Here is a 24,334-nt window from a genome sequence, read left to right as displayed (position 1 = left end):
CCCCATCACCATTCTTCCCGGAAACAGGTCCTATTAATAAAACTCCCCTGTGAAAGGTGCATTCCCTGTATCCGGAGGAGAGAAGGCCTTCTTATCACCAGAGACGGGGAAACTGGGGCAAGAACTCTGTACAAACAAACCTTGTTAAAGTCGCGTTTATCTCTCTGTGACCGCCTCACCATTTACTGCCCACAGCTCAGACCTTCTGCTTGTCAGTCCTTCGCACCAATTTATCATTTCTGCGTCTGCCCGGTATAAGAGCTCCCTGTTCTGCTCACTTCTCTGGGTCTTCTTTCTTTTGTGAAGGCTCCACATACACGTACGAATTCAATCAGCTTTGTATGGGTTTCTCCTGTTCCTCTGTCTTTGTCGGTTCGATATTTCCTCCCCACAGAGCCATTCCCCGGACAGCCGTCTGAGTTTCAGGGGAGGGATTTGAATCATGCTGGCTTCTTGGTGGTCAGTCTGCGGGTCCTTTAGGGGCTGTGCTGTTTGAGGGGGTGTGAAGATAGGGACTGGTAAAAGGCCTCCTGTGGGAGCCATAGGACCAGGCCACCATGCCAGCGGCTCCGGTCACCCACCAAGCTGCGGGAGCCTGAGGTTCTGGTCACTCTGTGGCCGCCCCCTTTCTGGCCTGTCATTCCTGGTTCCCTGGGCCGCTGCCCAGCTGTGGGACGCTTCTTCCTTGCCACTCCTGCCTACCCCTCCCCCAGCAAGGGGCTGCTCCCCCGGGCACCGTGCCAGCTCCCCACTTTCCTGTCTGCTGCCAATAGCTGGGCCGGCTCTCCCCCCAGGTGCCAGGTGATATGGGAGCAAGGGAGCTGTGCCGGGGAAGATGACCAAGCGGGAGACAGCAGGCACCAAGGTGCCGACAACAGAGCGGCAGGCAAAGAGAAGCAATCCCATTGTGAACGGCTCCTTCCCTGACCACAGTCTCCTAGGCTGCTTCTGGGAGAGAAGCTCTCTGGTCTGGTTTTGCACCATTTCCTCCTGCCTGGGTCGAGCAACCAGTTTTTTAAAAAAGCAAAACCAACTCAGCCATAAAAAGGAATGAAATTGGGTCAATGATAGTGATGTGGATGAACCTAGAGTCTGTCATACAGAGTGAAGGAAGTCAGAAAGAGAAAAACAAATACCGTGTATTAATGCACATGCATGGAATCTAGAAAAATGGCACTGATGAACCTACCTGCAGGGTAGGAATAGAGATGCAGACGCAGGGAACGGACTTGTGGACACAGTTGGGGGACGAGAGGGTGAGAGGAATTGGGAGATTAGGAGTGACATGTTTACACTCGCTGTTCAGTCGTCAAGTCATGTCTGACTCTTTTGCAACCACATGGACTGTAGCCCACCAGGCTCATCTGTCCATGGGATTCTGCAGGCAGGAATACTGGAGTGGGTTGCCATTTCCTTCTCCAGGGGATCTTCCTGACCCAGGGATCGAACCCACATCTCCTGCATTGGAAGGCAGGTTCTTTACCTCTGGGCCACCAGGGAAACCCGTGGGTAAAACAGCTAGCTGGTGGGAAGCGGCTGTAAGCACAGGGGGCTCAGCCTGGTGCTCTGTGATGACCTAGAGGGGTGGGAGGGAGGCTCCAGAGAGAGAATGTATTTACACTTACAGCTGATTCATGTTGTTGTACTGCAGAAGCTATCACAACATTGTAAAACAATTATACTCCAATTAAAAAAAAATAAATGAAAGAAAAAAGGCAAAACCCATTTAAACAGCCACTGAATTCCACAGGGGCAGCTGCTGGGCACTTCCTATAAACTCAGCTCAAATGGAGGTGCCAGTCAAGTGACAGCTGATATTTTTCTGAGGATTTAATAAAGGGACATTCACTCTTCATAGACACGGTGGAGTCATAGAGCTGGAAGCAACTCCAAGGCCTTGTCACTCAAACTTGATTTCCCCTGGAAGCTCGTTAGAATGCCAGAGTCCCAGACCGCACCCTGGCCTGGCAAATCAGATGCTGCCTTTTAACGAGATCCCAGGTGATTGCCAGGTGATTTGAGTGCACGTTACCATGTGATAAGCCCTGTTTTATGGATTATCTGGCCCCTGGCTATACCTTACCCCTAGGGAACTCTTGAAAAATACTGATACTCAGGTGATACTCCCAAGAAATGCTGATTTAACTGGTCAAATGCAATTGGTCCAGTCCAGTTCCTTTATTAGACCCAAGACCCAGAGTGATCGTGGGACCCATCCAAGTTCCTAACAACTGGTTAGGACCAAAGCTAGGATTACCCAAGAACTGTGTCCTGTCCCTACTGCATCTCATTCTACTAGGCTGTCCTCCAAAACAAAAATCTACTAACACACTTGCTGGAGTATAACTCAAAAAGAAGTGATTGTGAGGACTTCCTTTAAAAATAAGTATTCACAGACATCCCTAGCAGTCCAGTGGTCAAGACTTCACCTTCCAGTGCAGGTTCGATCCCTGATCTAGGATCTTAAACCAAAATCGTGGCCAAAAACAAAACATTGGAGGAAAAAAAAAAAAAAACAGAAGCAGTATTGTAACAAATTCAATAAAGACTTAAAAAAAAAAAAAAAAAAAAAGGATTCATGGAAGGTCTACAATATGCCAGGGATTTTCCAAGATCTGGGGTTTCCCTGGTGGCTCAGATGGGGAAGAATGTGCTTGCATTGCAGGAGACCCAGGTTTGATCCCTGGGTCAGGAAGATCTTGCTTTTCTTTCCTTTGTTTAAATTTTTCTAAGCACTGTTTTTATTTTATTTTTTTTTCTTTTTTTTTTTTTTTAGCTGAATTTACTATTTTATTATTATTTTTTTTTTCCAGTGGGTTTTGTCATACATTGATATGAATCAGCCATGGATTTACATGTATTCCCAATCCCGATCCCCCCTCCCACCTCCCTCTCCACCCGATTCCTCTGGGTCTTCCCAGTGCACCAGGCCCGAGCACTTGTCTCATGCATCCCACCTGGGCTGGTGATCTGTTTCACCATAGATAGTATACATGCTGTTCTTTTGAAATATCCCACCCTCACATTCTCCCACAAAGTTCAAAAGTCTGTTCTGTATTTCTGTGTCTCTTTTTCTATTTTGCATATAGGGTTATCGTTATCACCTTTCTAAATTCCATATATATGTGTTAGTATGCTGTAATGTTCTTTATCTTTCTGGCTTACTTCACTCTGTATAATGGGCTCCAGCTTCATCCATCTCATTAGGACTGGTTCAAATGAATTCTTTTTAATGGCTGAGTAATATTCCATGGTGTATATGTACCACAGCTTCCTTATCCATTCATCTGCTGATGGGCATCTAGGTTGCTTCCATGTCCTGGCTATTATAAACAGTGCTGCAATGAACATTGGGGTGCACGTGTCTCTTTCAGATCTGGTTTCCTCAGTGTGTATGCCCAGAAGTGGGATTGCTGGGTCATATGGCAGTTCTATTTCCAGTTTTTAAAGAAATCTCCACACTGTTTTCCATAGCGGCTGTACTAGTTTGCATTCCCACCAACAGTGTAAGAGGGTTCCCTTTTCTCCACACCCTCTCCAGCATTTATTGCTTGTAGACTTTTGGATAGCAGCCATCCTGACTGGCGTGTAATGGTACCTCATTGTGGTTTTGATTTGCATTTCTCTAATAATGAGTGATGTTGAGCATCTTTTCATGTGTTTGTTAGCCATCTGTATGTCTTCTTTAGAGAAATGTCTGTTTAGTTCTCTGGCCCATTTTTTGATTGGGTCATTTATTTTTCTGGAATTGAGCTGCAGGAGTTGCTTGTATATTTTTGAGATTAATCCTTTGTCCGTTTCTTCATTTGCTATTATTTTCTCCCAATCTGAGGGCTGTCTTTTCACCTTACTTATAGTTTCCTTTGTAGTGCAAAAGCTTTTAAGTTTCATTAGATCCCATTTGTTTAGTTTTGCTTTTATTTCCAATATTCTGGGAGGTGGGTCATAGAGGATCTTGCTGTGATTTATGTCGGAGAGTGTTTTGCCTATGTTCTCCTCTAGGAGTTTTATAGTTTCTGGTCTTACATTTAGATCTTTAATCCATTTTGAGTTTATTTTTGTGTATGGTGTTAGAAAGTGTTCTAGTTTCATTCTTTTACAAGTGGTTGACCAGTTTTCCCAGCACCACTTGTTAAAGAGGTTGTCTTTTTTCCATTGTATATCCTTGCCTCCTTTGTCAAAGATAAGGTGTCCATAGGTTCGTGGATTTATCTCTGGGCTTTCTATTCTGTTCCATTGATCTATATTTCTGTCTTTGTGCCAGTACCATACTGTCTTGATGACTGTGGCTTTGTAGTAGAGTCTGAAGTCAGGCAGGTTGATTCCTTCAGTTCCATTCTTCTTTCTCAAGATTATTTTGGCTATTCGAGGTTTTTTGTATTTCCATACAAATTGTGAAATTCTTTGGTCTAGTTCTGTGAAAAATACCATTGGTAGCTTGATAGGGATTGCATTGAATCTATAGACTGCTTTGGGTAGAATAGCCATTTTGACAATATTGATTCTTCCAATCCATGAACACGGTATGTTTCTCCATCTGTTTGTGTCCTCTTTGATTTCTTTCATCAGTGTTTTATAGTTTTCTATGTATAGGTCCTTTGTTTCTTTAGGTAGATATACTCCTAAGTATTTTATTCTTTTTGTTGCAGTGGTGAATGGTATTGTTTCCTTAATTTCTCTTTCTGTTTTTTCATTGTTAGTATATAGGAATGCAAGGGATTTCTGTGTGTTAATTTTATATCCTGCAACTTTACTATATTCATTGATTAGCTCTAGTAATTTTCTGGTAGAGTCTTTAGGGTTTTCTATATAGAGGATCATGTCATCTGCAAACAGTGAGAGTTTTACTTCTTCTTTTCCTATCTGGATTCCTTTTACTTCTTTTTCTGCTCTGATTGCTGTGGCCAGAACTTCCAACACTATGTTGAATAGTAGTGGTGAGAGTGGGCACCCTTGTCTTGTTCCTGATTTCAGGGGAAATGCCTTCAATTTTTCACCATTGAGGGTGATGCTTGCTGTGGGTTTGTCATATATAGCTTTTATTATGTTGAGGTATGTTCCTTCTATTCCTGCTTTTTGGAGAGTTTTAATCATAGATGAGTGTTGAATTTTGTCAAAGGCTTTCTCTGCATCTATTGAGATAATCATATGGTTTTTATCTTTCAATTTGTTAATGTGGTGTATTACATTGATTGATTTGCGGATATTAAAGAATCCTTGCATTCCTGGGATAAAGCCCACTTGGTCATGGTGTATGATTTTTTTAATATGTTGTTGGATTCTGTTTGCTAGAATTTTGTTAAGGATTTTTGCATCTATGTTCATCAGTGATATTGGCCTGTAGTTTTCTTTTTTTGTGGCATCTTTGTCTGGTTTTGGAATTAGGGTGATGGTGGCCTCATAGAATGAGTTTGGAAGCTTACCTTCATCTGCAAATTTCTGGAAGAGTTTGAGTAAGATAGGTGTTAGCTCTTCTCTAAATTTTTGGTAGAATTCAGCTGTGAAGCCATCTGGTCCTGGGCTTTTGTTTGCTGGAAGATTTTTGATGACAGTTTCGATTTCCTTGCTTGTGATGGGTCTGTTAAGATCTTCTATTTCTTCCTGGTTCAGTTTTGGAAAGTTATACTTTTCTAAGAATTTGTCCATTTCATCCAAGTTGTCCATTTTATTGGCATAGAGCTGCTGGTAGTAGTCTCTTATGATCCTTTGTATTTCAGTGTTGTCTGTTGTGATCTCTCCATTTTCATTTCTAATTTTGTTAATTTGGTTTTTCTCTCTTTGTTTCTTAATGAGTCTTGCTAATGGTTTGTCAATTTTGTTTATTTTTTCAAAAAACCAGCTTTTAGCTTTGTTGATTTTTGCTATGGTCTCTTTAGTTTCTTTTGCATTTATTTCCGCCCTGATTTTTAAGATTTCTTTCCTTCTGCTAACTCTGGGGTTCTTCATTTCTTCCTTCTCTAATTGCTTTAGGTGTAGAGTTAGGTTATTTATTTGGTTTTTTTCTTGTTTCTTGATGTAAGCCTGTAATGCTATGAACCTTCCCCTTAGCACTGCTTTTACAGTGTCCCATAGGTTTTGGGTTGTTGTGTTTTCATTTTCATTCATTTCTATACATATTTTGATTTCTTTTTTGATTTCTTCTATGATTTGTTGGTTATTCAGAAGCGTGTTATTTAGCCTCCATATGTTTGAAGTTTTAACAATTTTTTTCCTGTAATTGAGATCTAATCTTACTGCACTGTGGTCAGAAAAGATGACTGGAATGATTTCAATTTTTTTGAATTTTCCAAGACCAGATTTATGGCCCAGGATGTGATCTATTCTGGAGAATGTTCCGTGTGCACTTGAGAAAAAGGTGAAGTTGATTGTTTTGGGGTGAAATGTCCTATAGATATCAATTAGGTCTAGCTGGTCCATTGTGTCATTTAAGGTTTGTGTTTCCTTGTTAATTTTCTGTTTAGTTGATCTATCCATAGTTGTGAGTGGGGTATTAAAGTCTCCCACTATTATTGTGTTACTATTAATTTCCTCTTTCATACTCGTTAGCGTTTGCCGTACATATTGCGGTGCTCCTATGTTGGGTGCATATATATTTATAATTGTTATATCTTCTTCTTGGATTGATCCTTTGATCATTATGTAGTGTCCTTCTTTGTCTCTTTTCACATCCTTTATTTGAAAGTCTATTTTATCTGATATGAGTATTGCGACTCCTGCTTTCTTTTGGTCTCCGTTTGCATGAAATATTTTTTTCCAGCCCTTCACTTTTAGTCTGTATGTGTCTCTTGTTTTGAGGTGGGTCTCTTGTAGACAGCATATATAGGGGTCTTGTTTTTGTATCCATTCAGCCAATCTTTGTCTTTTGGTTGGGGCATTCAACCCATTTACATTTAGGGTAATTATTGATAGGTGTGGTCCCGTTGCCATTTACTTTGTTGTTTTGGGTTCACGTTTATACAACCTTTCTGTATTTCCTGTCTAGAGAAGATCCTTTAGCATTTGTTGAAGAGCTGGTTTGGTGGTGCTGAATTCTCTCAGCTTTTGCTTATCTGTAAAGCTTTTGAATTCTCCTTCATATCTGAATGAGATCCTTGCTGGATACAGTAATCTAGGTTGTAGGTTATTCTCTTTCATTACTTTCAGTACATCCTGCCATTCCCTTCTGGCCTGGAGGGTTTCTATTGATAGATCAGCTGTTATCCTTATGGGAATCCCTTTGTGTGTTATTTGTTGTTTTTCCCTTGCTGCTTTTAATATTTGTTCTTTGTGTTTGATCTTTGTTAATTTGATTAATATGTGTCTTGGGGTGTTTCGCCTTGGGTTTATCCTGTTTGGGACTCTCTGGGTTTCTTGGATTTGGGTGGCTATTTCCTTCCCCATTTTAGGGAAGTTTTCAGCTATTATCTCCTCGAGTATTTTCTCATGGCCTTTCTTTTTGTCTTCTTCTTCTGGAACTCCTATGATTCGAATGTTGGGGCGTTTCACAGTGTCCCAGAGGTCCCTGAGATTGTCCTTATTTCTTTTGATCCTTTTTTCTTTTTTCCTCTCTGCTTCATTTATTTCCACCATTTTATCTTCTACCTCACTTATCCTATCTTCTGCCTCCGTTATTCTACTCTTGGTTCCCTCCAAAGTGTTTTTGATCTCATTCATTGCATTATTCATTTTTAATTGACTCTTTTTTATTTCTTCTAGGTCTTTATTAAACAGTTCTTGAATCTTTTCAATCTTTGTTTCCAGGCTATTTATCTGTAACTCCATTTTGTTTTCAAGATTTTGGATCATTTTTATTATCATTATTCTAAATTCTTTTTCAGGTAGATTCCCTATCTCCTTCTCTTTTGTTTGACTTGGTGGGCATTTTTCATGTTCCTTTACCTGTTGGGTATTTCTTTGCCTTTTCATCTTGTTTAGATTGCTGTATCTGGAGTGGGCTTTCTGTATTCTGGAGGTCTGTGGTTCCTTTTTATTGTGGAGGATTAACCCAGTGGGTGGGGTTAGACGATTGGCTTGTCAAGATTTCCTGGTTAGGGGAGCTTGCGTCAGTGTTCTGGTGCATGGAACTTGATTTCTTTTCTTTGGAGAGCAATGGAGTGCCCAGTAATGAGTTTTGAGATGGGTCTATGTGTTAGGTGTGTCCTTGGGCAGCCTGTATGTTGATGTTCAGGGCTATGTTCCTGCGTTGCTGGAGAATTTGCGTGGTATGTCTTGCTCTAAAACTTATTGGCTCTTGGGTGGTGGTTGGTTTCAGTGTAGGTATGGAGGCTTTTGGACGGTCACTTATTACTTAAAGTTCCATGTAGTCAGGAGTTTTCTGGTGTTCTCAGGTTTTGGGCTTAAGTCTCCTGCCTCTGGATTTCAGTTTTCTTCTTCCTGTAGTCTCAGGACTTCCCCAACTATACAGCCCTGATAAGAAAACTTCTAGGTTAATGGCTAAAAGATTCTCCCCCGTTAGGGACACCCAGAGAGGTTCACAGAGTTACATGAAGAAGAGGAGAGGGAGGAGGGAGATAGAGATGAACAGGAGGAGAAAAAGGGGGACTCAAGAGGAGAGAGACAGATCTACGCAGCTGTCTGTTCCCAGAGTGTTCTCCGTAGCCCAGTCACCTACAAGGATTCACAGAATTGGATTGGGAAGAGAAGGGGAAAGGAGGAAATAGAGGTGTTCTGAGGTAGAAAACAGAGAGTCAAGATTGGGAGAGAATAATCTTCGGTTTAAAAATAGGGCTTCTCTTCTTTTTTTTTTTTTGTAAGGTTATAGTGTATTGAAAATGAAAATTAAGGAGTAGTAGAGGAGTACTAGAGGACTTTAAAAGAAATAAGAGAAAAAGAAAAATAGAAAATAGAAGAGAAAAAGGAAAGAAAAAAAAAGGAAAAAAAAAGAAAGAAAAAGAAAAAAAAAAAGAAAAAAGAAAAAAAAAATTTTTTTTTTCCCCCCTAATTAAAAAAATCGTAAAAGTCTGTGGAAATGAAAGTTAAGGAGTAATGGGGGAGTAATAGGGGATTTTAAAGGAAAATAAAAGAGAAGAAAGAAAAAAGAAAAAAAAGAAAAAAAATTAAAAAAAAAAAAAGAGAAAAAAGTAAAATTATATCTAGGAGTTTCTCTGGAGCTGTTGCGGTCAGTGTGGGTTCGGCTCAGTTTCAGATAGCTCCTCGTTCCAGCTTACGCTTCTCGATATCTACAGGCCCCTCCGGTGTAGTCAGTGTTTCCTAGAGGGATTTTAATCTGTTGCACCAGTCCCTTCTGAAGCGGTTCCCTTCGTTTATTTGGCTTCTGTTTGCCGGTCTCTTCAGAGCCTCATTTCCGCCCTGACACAGGCGGGCGGAGGTGGACTCTTATTCAGGTAGCTAGTTCCTTCGCTCTGCGGGGCAGGGAGGGGCTTGCGCTGCAGGGAGGGGCTTGCGCTGCCGGGAGTGGCTGGCGCTATGGGATGGGCTGGGGCTGCCGGGAGGGGCTGACGCTGCTTTCTCCGTCTGTGCTGCTCAGGCTCCCGGCTGTTCTATATGGAGCGCGCCCCGCGCTGCGCGAGGTTCCAGCCCTCGGGTGTTCCACAAAAGCGCGGAAGGAAAAGCTGCGCCTTCTCTCTGTGCCTTCCCCGTCAGAGCGGTCCAGGCAGCCAGGGGCTTGGTGGGCGCACTCTACCCAGGTGTGGCGCGCCCCCTCCCTTCCGCGGACCCAGTCTCAGTTTCCGCTGGCGCCAGTCGGGCGCGCGCACCTTCCGCCCTCCGCGTCCCCAGCCCCAGTCCCCTGCCGCGCCGGTCGGCTGCCTGCGCCCTGTGTCTCGCCGCGACCTTCCCCTCCCCCCTGCCTCCTGCCTCCTGCCTCCGGCGGGGCTGGGCCGGTCCGCAGCCTGCGAGCTCCTCTCTGGACCCTCTCGGTCTCTTTGTTCTGCGAACGGCCGGCAGTGTGTTCCGGCCGGTTAATTTTCTCTCTTTTGGTCTCCCACAGTTCAAGTTGACAACTCACAGAAGTTCCCTCCGATTGTCCTCAGGGCACTCGGGCCGGACCCTACCCCAAGCAATGCCGCCTAAGAGCTCCCGGGATGGATCTCCGTCCTTAGCTCTTTTGTCTCACTTTTTATCTTTTATATTTTGTCCTACCTCCTTTCGAAGACAATGGGCTGCTCTTGTGGGCGCCTGATGACCTCAGCTAGCGATCCGAAGTTGTTTTGCGAAGTTTGCTCTGCGTTCAGTTATTCTTTTGATGAATTTGTAGGAGAGAAAGTGGTCTCCCCGTCCTACTCCTCCGCCATCTTGGCTCTTCCAAGCACTGTTTTTATTTTAGAGAGTCCTAACCACTTCAGAGGCAGGAGGAAAGACAGGTTTTTTGTTTTGTTTTTTTTTTTTCAAACCAAGGGCCTCTGTAATGTTGTCTGCCCTGACCAAACACGCAGGCCAGTGGCATCACTGTAAACTGACTATAATGATTAATCTCTCTTTGCTAGGATAACAAGGTGACGTCAGTCTCTGCTTCTATAAGAATCCTGAATTTAGGATTTTCAACGGTCATTACTCCTTCTATTTCTTCTATAAACTTCTATTTCTGAAGGTTAGAAATTAACTGACAGCAGACAGGCATAAAATCGCAGTTTCCACTGTCTGTTCAAATGTCCCATCCATCTTTCTTCCTCACTTTTTTTTCCAAGGAAACTGGTTGACCCCTTTTGTTTCACTCCTGCAGTGGCTTTAACCCATGGTAGCAGCAGCAAAGCCCGTGATCTCATGGGACAGGGTCAAGAGAGAGGGAGTCACACATTAGAGAGACCAACAAAACTGGTCCATGGTGGTCCTGGAGAAGGAGGCAGGAAGCCACTAGCTTCTGGATCCATCTGACAGCACTGGATATGTTGCTGTTGGACCGGATGCTAGGAAGGGGTGGAGGACCGTCTCCAGGGTGCACGGCCCCAATAATTGGTAGAGCGGAATTGCACATTTTTGTGAGACGAAAAGCAGGTTTGGAAGGGAAAATCCAGGTTTGTTTTGGAGCATGCTGGGTGTTTAAGTGAAATAACAGTGTTAGTCCTTCAGAATTCTCAGCTAACTGACTTCCGTGAAACAGCGCTGGGTCCTCTGAGCCAGGGTCCAGGGTTGCCTGGTTCTCTGTCTTGCTCTCGAGAGGCCATGTCTTTCATAGATGGATTTGCAATTTAATCTAGAAGTCTTTCTGTTGTCACTGTGTCCTTCTGAGATTTCTGGAGACATTCTGGGACCCTGTGCCAGCTTGGGGGCCTGTTGGTGAGGCCGGTGGCGATGGTTTCCAGCTATCCTTGAGTTTTCTTTTGAGAAGAGGGGTCTGTCATCTGTTAACTAAGCCTGTTGGGAGTAAGGCCACGAGATGCTTTTCTTTCTGAAGCCAGTGTGCTCATGTCTTGTTTACAGAATATCTGGTGGGTCTGTGTTTGATCCTAGAGGTTCAAAAAGCTGCCACGTGCTCAGCACTTTTGTGCCAAACGAGAGCCAGGAAGCCAACCCCGCCCTGACCCTCCTCTGCCGTCCGCTGACCGACTATCCGGCCCGCTTCACCAGGTCCTGGAGCTGACGTACATTTAGCTCAGTGCCTGCTTGGCCCTGACTGCCCGTCACAGTCACCTGGGAGGCTGAAAAAGGCCAGCTGCACAGCCCATCACTCTGAGATGCCGCTTAATTGTTTTTTTGTGTTGGTGGGGCCCTGGCACTGGTAATATTTTCTGCTCTTTCAAACAGACTTTATTTTTTAGAGCAGTGTTAGGTTCACAGCAAAATGGAGCCAAAAGCAGTTTCCATACCTCCCCCTGTCCCCAGTGCAGACTCTCCATGGTCCGCATCCCCCACCAGAGCGGGGCGTTTGTCACGACTGGCGAGACTGTCAGACACGTCGTTACCAAAGTCCACAGTTTGCATCAGAGCTCACTTTCTCTCTCTCTCGGCATTGTACATCCCATAGGTTTGGAAAAATGCCTGATGATGACTGCCCACAAATATCATATCGTGCAGAATGGTCTCCCTGCCCTAAGACTCTTCTGGCGCTGACAATTTTTATCAAGCACTGCAGAAGATTCTAGGGCAAGACTGAGAACCACCAATTTAGAGCTTCGTGTGCACCAGGCCCTGCTTTAAGCCCTTTATAGGAATTAACTCCGTAATCCTCACATCAGCCCCTGGTGCAGATCCAGTGATTGCCCTGAGACACTCGGTAGCTTGTCCACTATCACATGGTGGACGGACGGCGTGTGAACCCCGGCAGGCTGGCTGCTAAGTCTGTCCCCTACGCACGACGTGCTGTCCTGACTTTGCAGCCTGCCTCTCCCATCTGCTCAGAATTGCACTTGAATGAAGAGGAACGGCTGACTTGCCCCAGCAGTTCGCTCCTGAGCAGAGTTCTGTGCCTTCCAGCCCCCGACACCCGTTCTTCAGGCCTCGTCCCCACAAGGCTGTCTCTTCGCTGACCTCGCCCGTGACCTGCTGGGTCTTGCTCCTATACACCTGCCTGGAGTGCCCGCCCCCCCCTCCCTGTCCAGCCAAGTCTAATCCTCCCCGCTGGGCTCAGGTTACCCGCTCCCGGCTCTGTTCCCAAAGATCCAAGCCACCCTGACTTCTCCCCTCCTGTCCAGCACAAGCGCTCCCTGCCTCCACGGTGCCTTTGGGAATTTGATGACACGGTGCCTTTGGGAATTTGCAAATCACGTCTTGCTCCCTGTTTAATACATGAAAGTCTTATCTCTTGGCCAAATTGCTAGCTCCCCCAGGGAAGGAAGCAAGTCTCACACCATCCATGTTTTGTCTTCCTTTTCAAAGCCATGCCATGTGCCGGGCATATGTGCTTGTAGGTCTAACAGGACTTAGGGGAGGATGGGGTGTTCCTGCTTAGCCGGAGGCCTCAGGAGAGCGGGGCCTCTCCAGCTTCAGCCTGGCACCCTGTGCAACGTGGTGAGCCTCTCACAGAACGATTTCCACTCCTCCAGAAATGAGTGTTCTTATCTGCTTCCCAATGAACTGGAGCGTGAGGTCCAAACCCCTCAGTCTGGGATGCAAAGTCATTCATGACCTGGACCTCACCCACCTCCTGGTCAGTAACTCCTCCTGCCCCCAATTGGCCTGGGTCAGCCCCACCTTCTGCCCGCGTGTGTGCGTGTATATGTTTGTGTACGTGTGTTCAGTCTTGTCCTACTCTTTGCGACCCCATGGACTGTAGCCCACCTGGCTCCTCCGTCCATAGGGTTCTCCAGGCAAGAATACTGGGGTAGATTGCTATTTCTTCCTCCAGGGGATCTTCCCCACCTGGCAATCAAACCTGTGTCTCCCGAGTCTCCTGCTTGCAGACAGATTCTTTACTGCTGGAGTCAGCGGGGAAGCCTTTCTTTGGTGTAAATATTAATGGCATCTCTCCTCACTCTCTAAAGCATCCTGCTTCCTGCTTCAACAGTAGATCACTCACTTGCGCTAACTTTCGGCCCAGTGCTCCCCCGGGTTCCAAATGAGACACGTGTGTTGCCTTCCCACCTCCTCTCACCTCTGGCCATTCCTCATACCCAGAGTGATCAGCCCCAACCTCAGGCCCGGACTACCTTTCCTGCCAAAATCCTACCATGTATTTCTTAGACCTGCTTCTGCATTCAAGTTCCCCGGAAACCTTCCCTCATCATCACCTGTCACCTCCCCACCCCCAGATTTCTAGCATTGGTCTGATTTTTAACAGCACTTAGCACATCCTGTCCGTCTTGGGGCTGCTTATATGGACACCTAGTTTTCCTTATTGGACGGGGATCTCCTGAGGGAAGACCTCAAACTTTAACACTTTCATCTTCCACACAGCAGTTAACATAGTGCCTTACACGTGGGAGATGTTTCTTATTATTTTGTTTGGCTGTGTAACTTAAGACAGTCACGTCTTCTTTGGACCTCAGTTCTAAGATCTGCAAAATAAATCATCTCTGTATCAATCAGGGTCTAACCAGGAAGACGACTGATGCTTCCCTGGTAGCTCAGATGGTAAAGAATCTGCCTGCAATGCAGGAGACCTGGGTTTGATCCCTGGGTCGGGAAGATCTCCTGGAGAAGGGAAAGGCAACCCACTCCAGTGTTCTGTCAGTCAGGGTCTAACAGAAAGACAAAAACCAAGCCTTCAATGCCAAGTTACACAAGTGACTGAGCCAGACGGGGCAGTGGGGTCCCTGGAGATAAGCATCAGCAGGAAGCATCATCTTCTACCTGCAGGGACGAAGTGGGGTGGGGTGGGGGTGGGAGGCAGGCTGTTCATTCTTGGTGGGCTGTCCTGTGGGACCTGGAGCTGCAGGAAGGGTGGCGCCTGCTGCAAATGCCACCTGAGGCTGGCTTCTCCCCTCTGCCCACCCTCCCATCTTCTGCCTAGGTGTGTGCATGCTCAGTTGTGTCTGACTCTTTGTGATCCCATGGACTGTAGCCTGTCAGGCTCCTCTGTCCATGGGGTTTTCCAGGCAAGAATACTGGAGTGGGTTGCCATGTCCTGTTCCAGGGGATCTTCCCGACCCCCACGTCTCCTATGTCTTCTGCATTGGTGGGTAAACTCTTTACCACGGCACCACCTGGGAAGCCCCGTCTCCTGCCTTCCTTGGGTCAAGTGCAGCACAGAGCCTGTGGTCCTGGGAGCAGGGAAGATGCAGGTTCCAGGGGCCAGCTCTGTAATAGCGAGCACAAGAGAGGACAGGGGCAGACGGTCCCTGGAACAGCACAAACCAAAGGCCCCTTCATCTCCCCAGATGTCTGGTTTGGTACGTCTGTTGGATAAGTAACTAGATAAATTGGTGCATGTACAAGGAATCTCTTCATCGATTTTAAAATACATCTAGCTTCTTGCGGAAAATACCAAGAAATTCCGTGTGTTTGTAGTGTTGGAATTCTTCCATCTCCATGAAGAACATAGCTTTGGGGCATGGAAAGAAAACCTAAGCCTTACTTATTGCTTTAATTATTCTGAGTAAGTCAGTTTATAAAACGGACAACAGCAGGTAGGCAAGTCATAAGCTACAGACACTTAGAGTCAGAAAATGTTATGACCTTCACCGTGTGCTCTGACCGCAGGAAGGACAGGATGTCATCATGTAAGTATTTACTGAGCCCAGTCTCCCCCCACTGCTGCACAGACAGGCTCAGGGAGGGGGCGGGGAGACAGCTCATTCCCAGATCTTGTTTTCTTCCACTGGAACATGGGATGAGTAATAGAGTCATATCTGAAATTCAGGGAGGGTTCCAAATCTTACCTCTAGCCAATAGTTGCAGCTTCTTCTACCAACTCTGTCTTCAGGGCACCTGGCCAGATCTCACAGTTTGAGTTTCAGCATTTTTAACAATGGTGAGAGCGTTTTTGGGGGAGCAGGCATATGACCTCCAGGAGACAGAAGGAAAGGAGCAGCCACAGGAGCTGGGGTCATCTGCTTCTCATTCCATATGGATGGAACTTATTTTATCTGCGCCACTGCAGTCCTGATTACAGGCTTCCCTGGCGGCTCAGACGGTAAAGAATCTGCCTGGCAATGCTGGAGACCTGGGTTCTATCCCCGGGTCAGGAAGATCCCCTGGAGGAGGGCATGGCAACCCACTCTAGTACTCTTGCTTAGAGAATCCCATGGACAGAGGAGTCTGGTGGGCTGCAGTCCATAGGGCCGCACAGAGTTGAATGAAGTGACTAACCAGGAGCGGCAGCAGTCATGAATAAGGGCTTTCCAGGTGACTGAGTGGTAAAGAATCCACCTGCAATGCAGGAGACCTAAGAGACTGGGGTTCGATCCCTGGGTGGGAGAGATCCCCTGGAGAGGAAAATGGCAATCCACTCCAGCAATCTTGCCTGGAAAATCCCATGGACAGAGGAGTCTGGTGGGCTACAATTCATGGGATCGCAAAAGAGTTGGGTATGACTTAGTGACTAAACAACAACAATAACAACAATCATGAAAAAATAAATGTATGAAATAGTACATTTGAAAACACGACACCCTTCGGGGATGATGAGAATGATGGTGGTGGTGACTGAAGCGGGGAGATTTAAAAGTGCATCCATTTGAACAGGTCTGTTGAACCAGCAGCTGAAGAAAAAAATGACTGCATGTCTTTTATTGCACTTGATACATTCTGTTCCCCAACTCCTTGTCTTCATATTCTTATTTTATAGCATCACTAATCCCATGGATCCTTGCCCTGGGTTCTTAGTTCTTACTCACATTGACAACACTTGTTCACAGGACACAAAACCAACCCGAGTGGGTGGAATCCCAAGGAACTTTTAGAATTAGCGCTACCCCCAGCCTCCAGCCTCCCCTCACACACTCCACCCCAGCATCAATGGAAAACAACCTCCTCCTTTGCAGTTCAACATATCGGTTCGCCTGTTCTTTGCCATCAGGCAACTGTGATGTTAAACTATTGGCTCTGAATTTTTTGGACAAAAATGCTCTCAGGGAAAATATTGTTCATGTTGATTGAGCTCTGTCATGTAAAGACAGTCTTGTGGGCGAGGTCATCCAGGTCAGCACCAGATGGATCATAATGCTGATTCCCTGGGGAGGAGGCTTCAGAGTTGTTCCCACCCTATTATGTCTCCTTTGGTGGTTACTAGGCTGCAGATTTTCACTGACTGTGGGCTCTTGGTTCTTGAGATTACCATGCAACTGGGGATAGAGGAGAAGGCTAGGGCGAGTTAAATCGAAAAAAAACTCACTCCTCTTGCTGGGAGTCAGCCATTTTTCTTGAACAAATGCTACCCACATTGCCCTTGGCTGGTGTTGAGAGTTCTGAAAAGTGATTCAGACAAAGGCTGCTGGTGTTCTTGCCATAAAGGAGGAAACTTCCAGGGGTCCTTTATTTCAGTTTTCGCTGATGCTTTTCATCTTCTACTTCTATGCCATTTAGCACAGAATTGACTCTCATCATTTTAAGTGAATTTTCATATCATTTCCTTAATTTAGAAGTTTGGAAAACTTGTATCTCTTTATAAGCTTGATAGTTTCCCAATACTTCAAAGCTGTTCTGATAAGGGTAAGGGTAATATTTTTTTTTTTTTTTTAAAATATGGAACGCTTCACGAATTTGCGTGTCATCCTTGCGCAGGGGCCATGCTAATCTTCTCTGTATCGTTCCAATTTTAGTATATGTGCTGCCGAAGCGAGCACGGGTAAGGGTAATATTAATGAATGCAATTCTTAAAAATATTGTATATTGAACCCTATTAATATTAGGAAGATCTCATGAACCAAGTTTTTCCAAATGACCAATATATGATACAAAATCACCCGTGGGTTAAAGATCCATGTAAGATGCAGTGCAGACCAATGGATTCTGTGTACCATGTATGAAAAATTCATTGATCATGTTTTGGATTCCACATTGCAACTAATCTTTGTGTAGTATCAAAGAGGTTATCTAAAATCATATAAAAAACCATTAAAATATTGGTTCCTTTTCCAACAACGTATCTGTGTGAGACCAGATTTTTCTTCATATACTCCAACCCAAACACTGTAGTGCATCCCATTGAAAACAGAAGCAGATACAGAAATCCAGCTGTCTTCTATTAAGCCACAAGCTACACGAAAAAAATGTAAAGCAATACCCCTCTTCCAATGTTCAAGAGTCAGACATGACTGAGCAACTTAACATGCACAATATTACTTTGTTTTGCAAAAAAAAAAAAAAAAGTTTTTTTTTCCTCTCTGATCCTGTTCTGGTATTTTTCCATAAAAATATGTCACTTATGCACACTTGTAATAAGTCAATTTTTGTTCTTTTTGAAGGAATAAACAAATGTTTTCAATTTTCCTATAACTTTAATATGGTCAACATTGGTGGATTTTACCCCCATAAACAAATGTCTGTTGAGTCCTCAATTATTTTTGAGAGTTGAAAGGGGTCCTGATGCCAAAATGTTTGAGAACCTCTGGTTTAAACAGAATAGATCAAGCTCAGAAGAAGCCCCCTTTACTTAAGGTCTCATGCATCCCTTTTTCTCTCATATGGAAGTGATTTATTTAGAAAGAGCCTAAGAGTAATCAGGCAAGATTTTCACAGCAAGGTGGAGGAAGGCTGCTGTCTCCTTCAGCCAAAAGGAGAGGTACACAGGTATGCAAGGAGAAAGTGCAATTAATTGTTCATGGAATTTCTTCCTGGATGGTTTTGCATTCCTGTCAAATCACCGTGGGGCCCACAGGCAGGCCACTCTAACCGCATTTCGCCAAGGTTCTAAACCCCAGTCCTGTGTTTATGCCGTTTCAACGGCTACCACCGAGGTCCCTGTTTTGAGTTCCCTTTGCCCTTCTGGAATGCTCCATGCAACTGGGCACAGAACGGACAGTAAGCACCTCTGAGAAGTTTACCATACCTCCCCCGGAGGTTTTCAGTCATTTTAGGGCTGGACATGATGTCTCCCCCATCTCCTTGACTGTTTTTTTTTTTTTTTTAATTTTGAAAATTTTATTTATTTATTTGGCCACACTGAGCAGCATGTGGGATCTTAATTCCCCAACCAGGGACTGAACCTGAGCCCCCTGCACTGGAAGCTTGGAGTCTTAACCACTGGACCCACAGGGGAAGTCCCTCCTTGACTCCCCGTCAGTTCTTACCATTATGTTGGTTCACACTCTTGTCAGTTTACCCATGAAGATGAAAACTCAGAAAAGAAACCCGTTATTTGCAGATGTGACCTTTCTCTGCACCCTGTCATTTCCCTCCTCTGAATGTGCATTTTCTAAAGGGACACTCAGAGCCAGGCATAAGAGTCAGAGACTCTGGTTTCCTCTCTAAGCTCCGCCACTTACCAACTTTGTCACTTTGGGGGAAATGACTCCTTTGAGCCTTGGTTTTGCTGACAGGGAGCAGCCAGCATACTGTTTAATACAGGAGGCATTCAACAAGGCTGGGTTTCTTGCCGGATTTTCTCCACCTCCTCGTTAGGATGCTGAGAGATAGTTATCTAGGACATGCCAACCGCAAACCATAACTCTCTCAAAGGCACTCATTAGACAGTGAGAAGTTAATTATACTTAATCCAGTTCCTCTTCCTCTTTAATGTACTCAGGATGACTTGTAAAATCTTATATCAGCTAAAACACATGTTCCATAAAATCTGACATTACTAAATCATAACATTCCCTGATCTGTTAATTTCATCATTCAGAAATTAAATGCACGGAATCCATTGATTTTCTCCATATCTTTCTAAAATTTGTTGTGTTTTCCCTTCTTGATTTTTGCAAGTTGCCTCTGTTCTCTCCTTCATTGCTTTCTTACCTGGTCCTTTGTGCCTCTCAGGCACATTTTTTTCTCTTCCTTTCTCTTCTTCCTACATGAATCATAGTACCTTCAGGGTAGCTGGTTCATTCAGCAGGTGGATCATGGCCTGGATAGAACAGGAAATCAGAATTACTTGGGATATTCCAGAAGCCCCTGGGGGCTGTTTTATACTCTGTTTAAGCTCTCTTGTGTGCATGCTCAGTAGCTTCAGTCCTGTCTGACTCTTTGCAACCCTATGGACTGAAGCCTGACAGGCTCTTCTGTCCATGGGATTCTCCAGGCAAGAATCCTGGAGTGGGTTGCCATTCCCTTCTCTAGGGTACCTTCCTGACCCAAGGATTGAACCTGAGTCTCTTGGATCTCCTGCACTGCAGGTGGACTCTTTACCACGGAGCCACTGGGGGAAGCCCCATTTGAGCTCCCAGCTGAGGCCAAATCTCCAAGAACTCATCAAAAGCGGCATGAAGGGGACGGCGTGGGCCACGTGGGACTCACTCAGAAGCCCCTTTCTCTCCAAGCTCCCCTCAGCTTCAACTGAACAGACCTCAGCCTAACGAATGATGAGCACGAGGATGTCTTTATGGGTAGGCCAAGGACAGTTTGTAGCACAACGTGTTTGGGAACTTGAAAAGTAAATTCTTGGGCCCTCTACCCACAGATTCTTTTTCTCAATATTTGTTTATTTATTTACTGTACTGGGTCTCCGCTGTGGCGTGCAGGAGCTCTACTTGTGGCATGTGGAATCTAGTTCCCCAACAAGGGATCAAACCCTTACCCCCTGCATGAGGGAGTGTAGAGTTTAAGCCATTGTTCCACCAGGGAAGTCCCTAGCCACAGATTCTGATTCAAGAATTTGAAACTGATGTAAGATTTTACAAGTCATCCTGATAGTTTCTGCATACTTCGTAAGAACCACAGAAAACCCGGTCTTAGTGCTCTCCCATCCTTTTATCTTAAAAAAAAAAAATTAATTTGTTTGCTTGTGCCAGATCTTGTGGCACAGATGTTGTGGCACATGGAATCTTCCATCTTTGTTGCTGCATATGGGATCTAGTTCCCTGACCAGGGATTGAACACAGGCCCCCTATATTGAGACCGCAAAGTCTTAGCCACTTGACCACCAGGGAAGTCTCCCCTCCCCTTTTTAAACTGCGTTATATTTGACACTGAACGCCATGTAAGTTGAAGGTGTGCAATGTACTGATCTGACACCTTTATATTGCAATATGACTGCCATAGCAGTGTCAGCTAACACTCTTATCACATCATGTAATTATCATTTTATCACTTTTGCTTTCTTATAGAGTCTATATGGCATAAAGTTTCTGCTTCACAAAGTCCTTTCACCCTGATTTTGTCGTTTGAACCTCAGAATAATCTTGTGAAATAGTCAGGAGCATCTAGTGACTCCCCCAGAAAGTTGCCCTAAATTTCAGCCTCTCTGTGCTATTGGCCACGGCAAATCCAGGGATTGGCTGTGGGTCAGGCCTGGCCAACCTCAGCCACCTCGAGTGTCTTCTACTTGAGAATCAAGTTGCCAACAAAACAAAGTATTAATGCAGTTGAAATTAATCTGTGCTTTCTGAAGATGAGGCCTATGTGAGTGGGTATCCAATAGATGAAGGCTTATGAGCACATACGAGGTCAGGAGACAAAGAGGGCCCTCCAGTAAGGAAGAGAGAGGATAAGAAAGACTGTGTCCCGTGGCTGTAAACATCTAACACTGACCCTCCTGGGGGAGACACTTGTGCATCTTTTATGCGCATGAGTCACTAACCTCTGAGCCTGAGCCAGACCCTCAGCTCCTGCTTTCTGAAGATGGATAGTACATAATACACCAGCAGTGTTACAATGAGGTCAAATGAGATAAATAAAAGTGCAAATTCCGAAGCTAGTGTAGGGACTTCCCTGGTGTTCCTGTGGCTAAGACTCGGTGTTCCCAGTGCAGGGGGCCAGGTGTGAGCCCCATGGGGGAACTAGATCCCATGTGTACACCCGTGCATGTGTGCATGCTGGGTCACTTAGTCATGGCCAGCTCTTTGCGACCCTATGGACTGCAGCCCGCCATCCCACATGCTGCAAGTAAAGATCCTGCGTGTTGCCGCAAAGATCAAAGATCGTATGTGCCGTAACTAAGACCTGGAGCGGCTAAGTATCAATAAACAAACAAAAATTAATATTAAAAAATAAAGCAGGTACAACATGTGTTTATTGAGACTGCAGAGCCTGGAGAAGTGTTCTCAGGGGAAAGATCAGTAAAGCAAGTCAGGCTCCAGGCCCTATGTGGCTCCAGTCAGGAAAGGGAGGGGTCCCCAGCACCATCCTTTCTGGAGCAGGGAGAGCGGGCTTGGCGTGATCCAGGATTCAGTTTCTTCCCTGCTGAGCCAGAGCCAAACACCTGGCGGGTATTGGTCAGGATGGCATGTGGACATTGGTTTCCAGCCAGAGGGGCTCATGGCTGTGGTTTAGACTTTACAGTCATGTTAAATTAAAGAGGAAAGGGCCCTATTCTTCATGCACATAGTCCTAGTACGGTATTATCTTTACAGCCTCCTGGCAAAAATCATGTTTTCTTAGCACGGTCTTTAAAAGAATTACTGCTTATAGCAGTCCACTACAAGATGTAGAGTGCTTTAGCTCTTTGTGTACTATGCCTTCCTTCAGAAAGTAATGCTGTTTCAAGTTCCTATAACATAACATGACTTAAAATAAAAGACAGAAGAAGAAACTAGAAACTGTTTCCCCATTCATCTGAGTTATTCTCAGCATTTTCGATTTGGGGTAAGACTGCGGAAAGCCTTAAGGGAAAACGCTGAGCATCTCAGCCTGTTGCCTCTGACCACAAACCCCTTCCCAGGGGGACCCCAGATCTTGAGTGTGCAGGAAAACCACGGTCATTATCTGTGTGTGCCATGATGCAAGGCACATCGGCATGCAAACTTACGTGTCTCCTCTCTTCATCCTAGCTGTACCCAAAATGACACGGCTGTCTATCAAGTCTCTGCTCAGAACTGTTTTGGGATGATCTGCTGCTCTGCTTCTGTTGAAGTGCAGAGCCCATCAGAGGACCGACCACTCTCTCCCAACCCGAAAGATGACGGGCACACAGGTTGGAAACACGACCCGGAGACGTATGAGCAGGAGAGCCCAAATCACACTGATGAGAAAGAGCACCCTTATAAGGAAGGAGAAGGTATCGCTTCAGGTCCTCCCACGTCAGCTGACGCCCCCTCCTCCAAATCTGACGGTGCTTGTTCACGCCAGGTATCAGCCGACCGTGACCCTGGTGCACCCGACTCTGAAAATCCCTCGGCGGTTAAAGACACAAGGCAAAGCGAAGAGGCTGGTGATGCTGCTAACACAGAGGGCATTACGGACGGGTTGCCTTTTCCTAATTCAAGTGATGCTCCTGGTAAACAAGATGTGTGTGGCCACAGGACCGTGCATTCCAAAGTACCAAGGTTAATAGATGGTGCCTTAGACCCCGAGGGCCCTAACGAGGAAGCCTTGAACTCTAGTCACCAAAATGCCAGAGTCCAGAAGTACATCAGCTTCAGCCTGCCCCTGACACAGGCAGGCTCCTCCGCTTCTCCAGCTGCCAGGCCCGCCAGCCCCCCGGCTTCCAGCACAGACTCTGACAGTGACTATGAACTTTGCCCAGAGATAACCCTAACCTGCACTGAGGAGTTTTCAGACGATGACCTGGAGTATCTGGAATGTTCCGACGTTATGACAGATTACTCTAATGCGATCTGGCAAAGGAACCTGCAGGGTACGGAGCGTGTTTTTTTATTAGAAAGCGATGACGAGGAGATGGAATTCAGTGAGTGCAGCCTGGGTGGGTGTGAGGGTTTCTTCAGTGAATTGGGTCGTAGGCCCCCGGTGTCGGATGACACGAGGCCCATGGACGCCACCGCTGGCCTCTGTGGTCATCACTCACCACCCCAAGAAGTTGGGGGAAGGAGCAGCTGGGCCTCCACGCGCAGAGCCTCATCCTTGCAAGCGGGGATGCCCCTGCCCCCGGGACCTCAGCAGAATGGACAGGCTACGGTGACAGACCCAGGCAGGTATAAACCACCCGCTGCCTCGGAGGTTGCTGAAGACGGTTATCCAGGAATTCAAGGAGAAACCAGAGACAGCCACCAGGCCAGAAAGGAATTCTCCGGTGACAACCTGCTAAACGTGGATAAAGCGGTGACTGAGACAGAGGGGACGCGCCTGTCTGGCGAGTCAGGACAACCAGGGATGAGCCGCTGCTTGGAGACCACGGCCGGGAAAAGAGTCGGGGGAGAAGACGTATGGAGCCGGAGGTGCCCTGAGAAACCTGCCAGGACGTGGCGACCGGGAATTAAGGGAAAAGCCAAGAGGTTGAATTCCAGCCTGGAAGAAAGGACGGCAGAAGCCTCCCTGAATCGCCTCTGTCCCAAGGGACCTGTTAAGCACCCACTAACCCCAAGTGACAAAAGAGACAGCTCCCATGCCAGAGCAGAGGGGACCGATCTGAAGCCCCAGTTTCCTGCAGGAGGCCGAGCGGTTCCAACCCAAGCAGAGCCAGAAGCGAAAACCCTGCAGACTCCACCCAGCTCGCTCTCCAAGAAAGAGAACTTGCACTTCCAGGGAGAAGGGCTGTGGGTTACAGACGTATTTGAAACAAGCAAGGTTTCAGGCTGGAGTGATCATCCTCAGGTAAGACTCCTCTTTTACAAATTTATAAGCTCAAATGTATTTGTGTGTGTGTGCATGTGTGTATTTCCCTTCCGTTCACATTCACAATTGCTGTACCATAATCTACATCAAAATAATTCTCCCAGTACCACAAGGGGACTTGTGAATGACAGGGGCTGCTGCTGGGAAGGAAATCTGGTTTTGAAAAAAGGCCCAGATAAACCCTAAGCCATCCTAATTATAGCAAAAGACAGATAGAAGTAAGAGGCACTAATGGGATTCTGGACAGCTGGAAAAAGAAATCTGATATTTTGTCTACTGCATGGGTTTTATCAGGCAATGTCACTATTCAGAAAGTTTTCAAGCAAATGTTTTGGGTGTAGTCTTTAAAAGAAACCAAAACATTCTTTTTAGTGATTTTCTGGGGCACTTT

General features: G+C 45.6%; 1 protein-coding gene, 1 long non-coding RNA gene and 1 other non-coding gene across 10 annotated transcripts in view; 1 reads left to right on the top strand and 2 right to left on the bottom strand.

The window, feature by feature from the left end:
* ALPK2 (alpha kinase 2) overlaps positions 1-24,334 on the top strand; it is a 137,692-nt gene that overhangs the window by 31,147 nt on the left and 82,211 nt on the right. For 3 of the 4 annotated variants that reach the window (XR_006338161.1, XM_043889257.1, XM_043889259.1), the window contains one exon: positions 22,203-23,922. Coding sequence is in view for 3 of the 4 variants with exons in the window: in XM_043889257.1 (XP_043745192.1) it covers positions 22,203-23,922 (1,720 nt within the window). In the remaining variant the exon portion in view is untranslated. Of the gene's footprint in view, positions 1-19,700; positions 19,821-22,202; positions 23,923-24,334 lie in introns of those variants that run through there. The other variant, XM_043889258.1, reaches the window with a different exon arrangement.
* The window catches only part of LOC122684834, an 80,445-nt gene that overhangs the window by 53,821 nt on the left and 2,290 nt on the right, over positions 1-24,334 (bottom strand). For all 5 annotated transcript variants that reach the window (XR_006338164.1, XR_006338163.1, XR_006338162.1 and 2 more), the window contains exon 2: positions 19,234-19,342. This is a non-coding gene — a long non-coding RNA (uncharacterized LOC122684834). The remainder of the gene's footprint in view (positions 1-19,233; positions 19,343-24,334) is intronic.
* On the bottom strand, positions 17,014-17,120 carry LOC122685123. The gene has a single exon (XR_006338288.1). It is a non-coding gene; the product is annotated as a U6 spliceosomal RNA (small nuclear RNA).

Source organism: Cervus elaphus, chromosome 27 (assembly GCF_910594005.1).
Source record: "Cervus elaphus chromosome 27, mCerEla1.1, whole genome shotgun sequence".
Classification (NCBI taxonomy): Eukaryota; Metazoa; Chordata; class Mammalia; order Artiodactyla; family Cervidae; genus Cervus; species Cervus elaphus.
The sequence above is the reverse complement of the archived record's forward strand: the minus strand, read 5'-3'. Positions and strand labels throughout refer to the sequence as shown.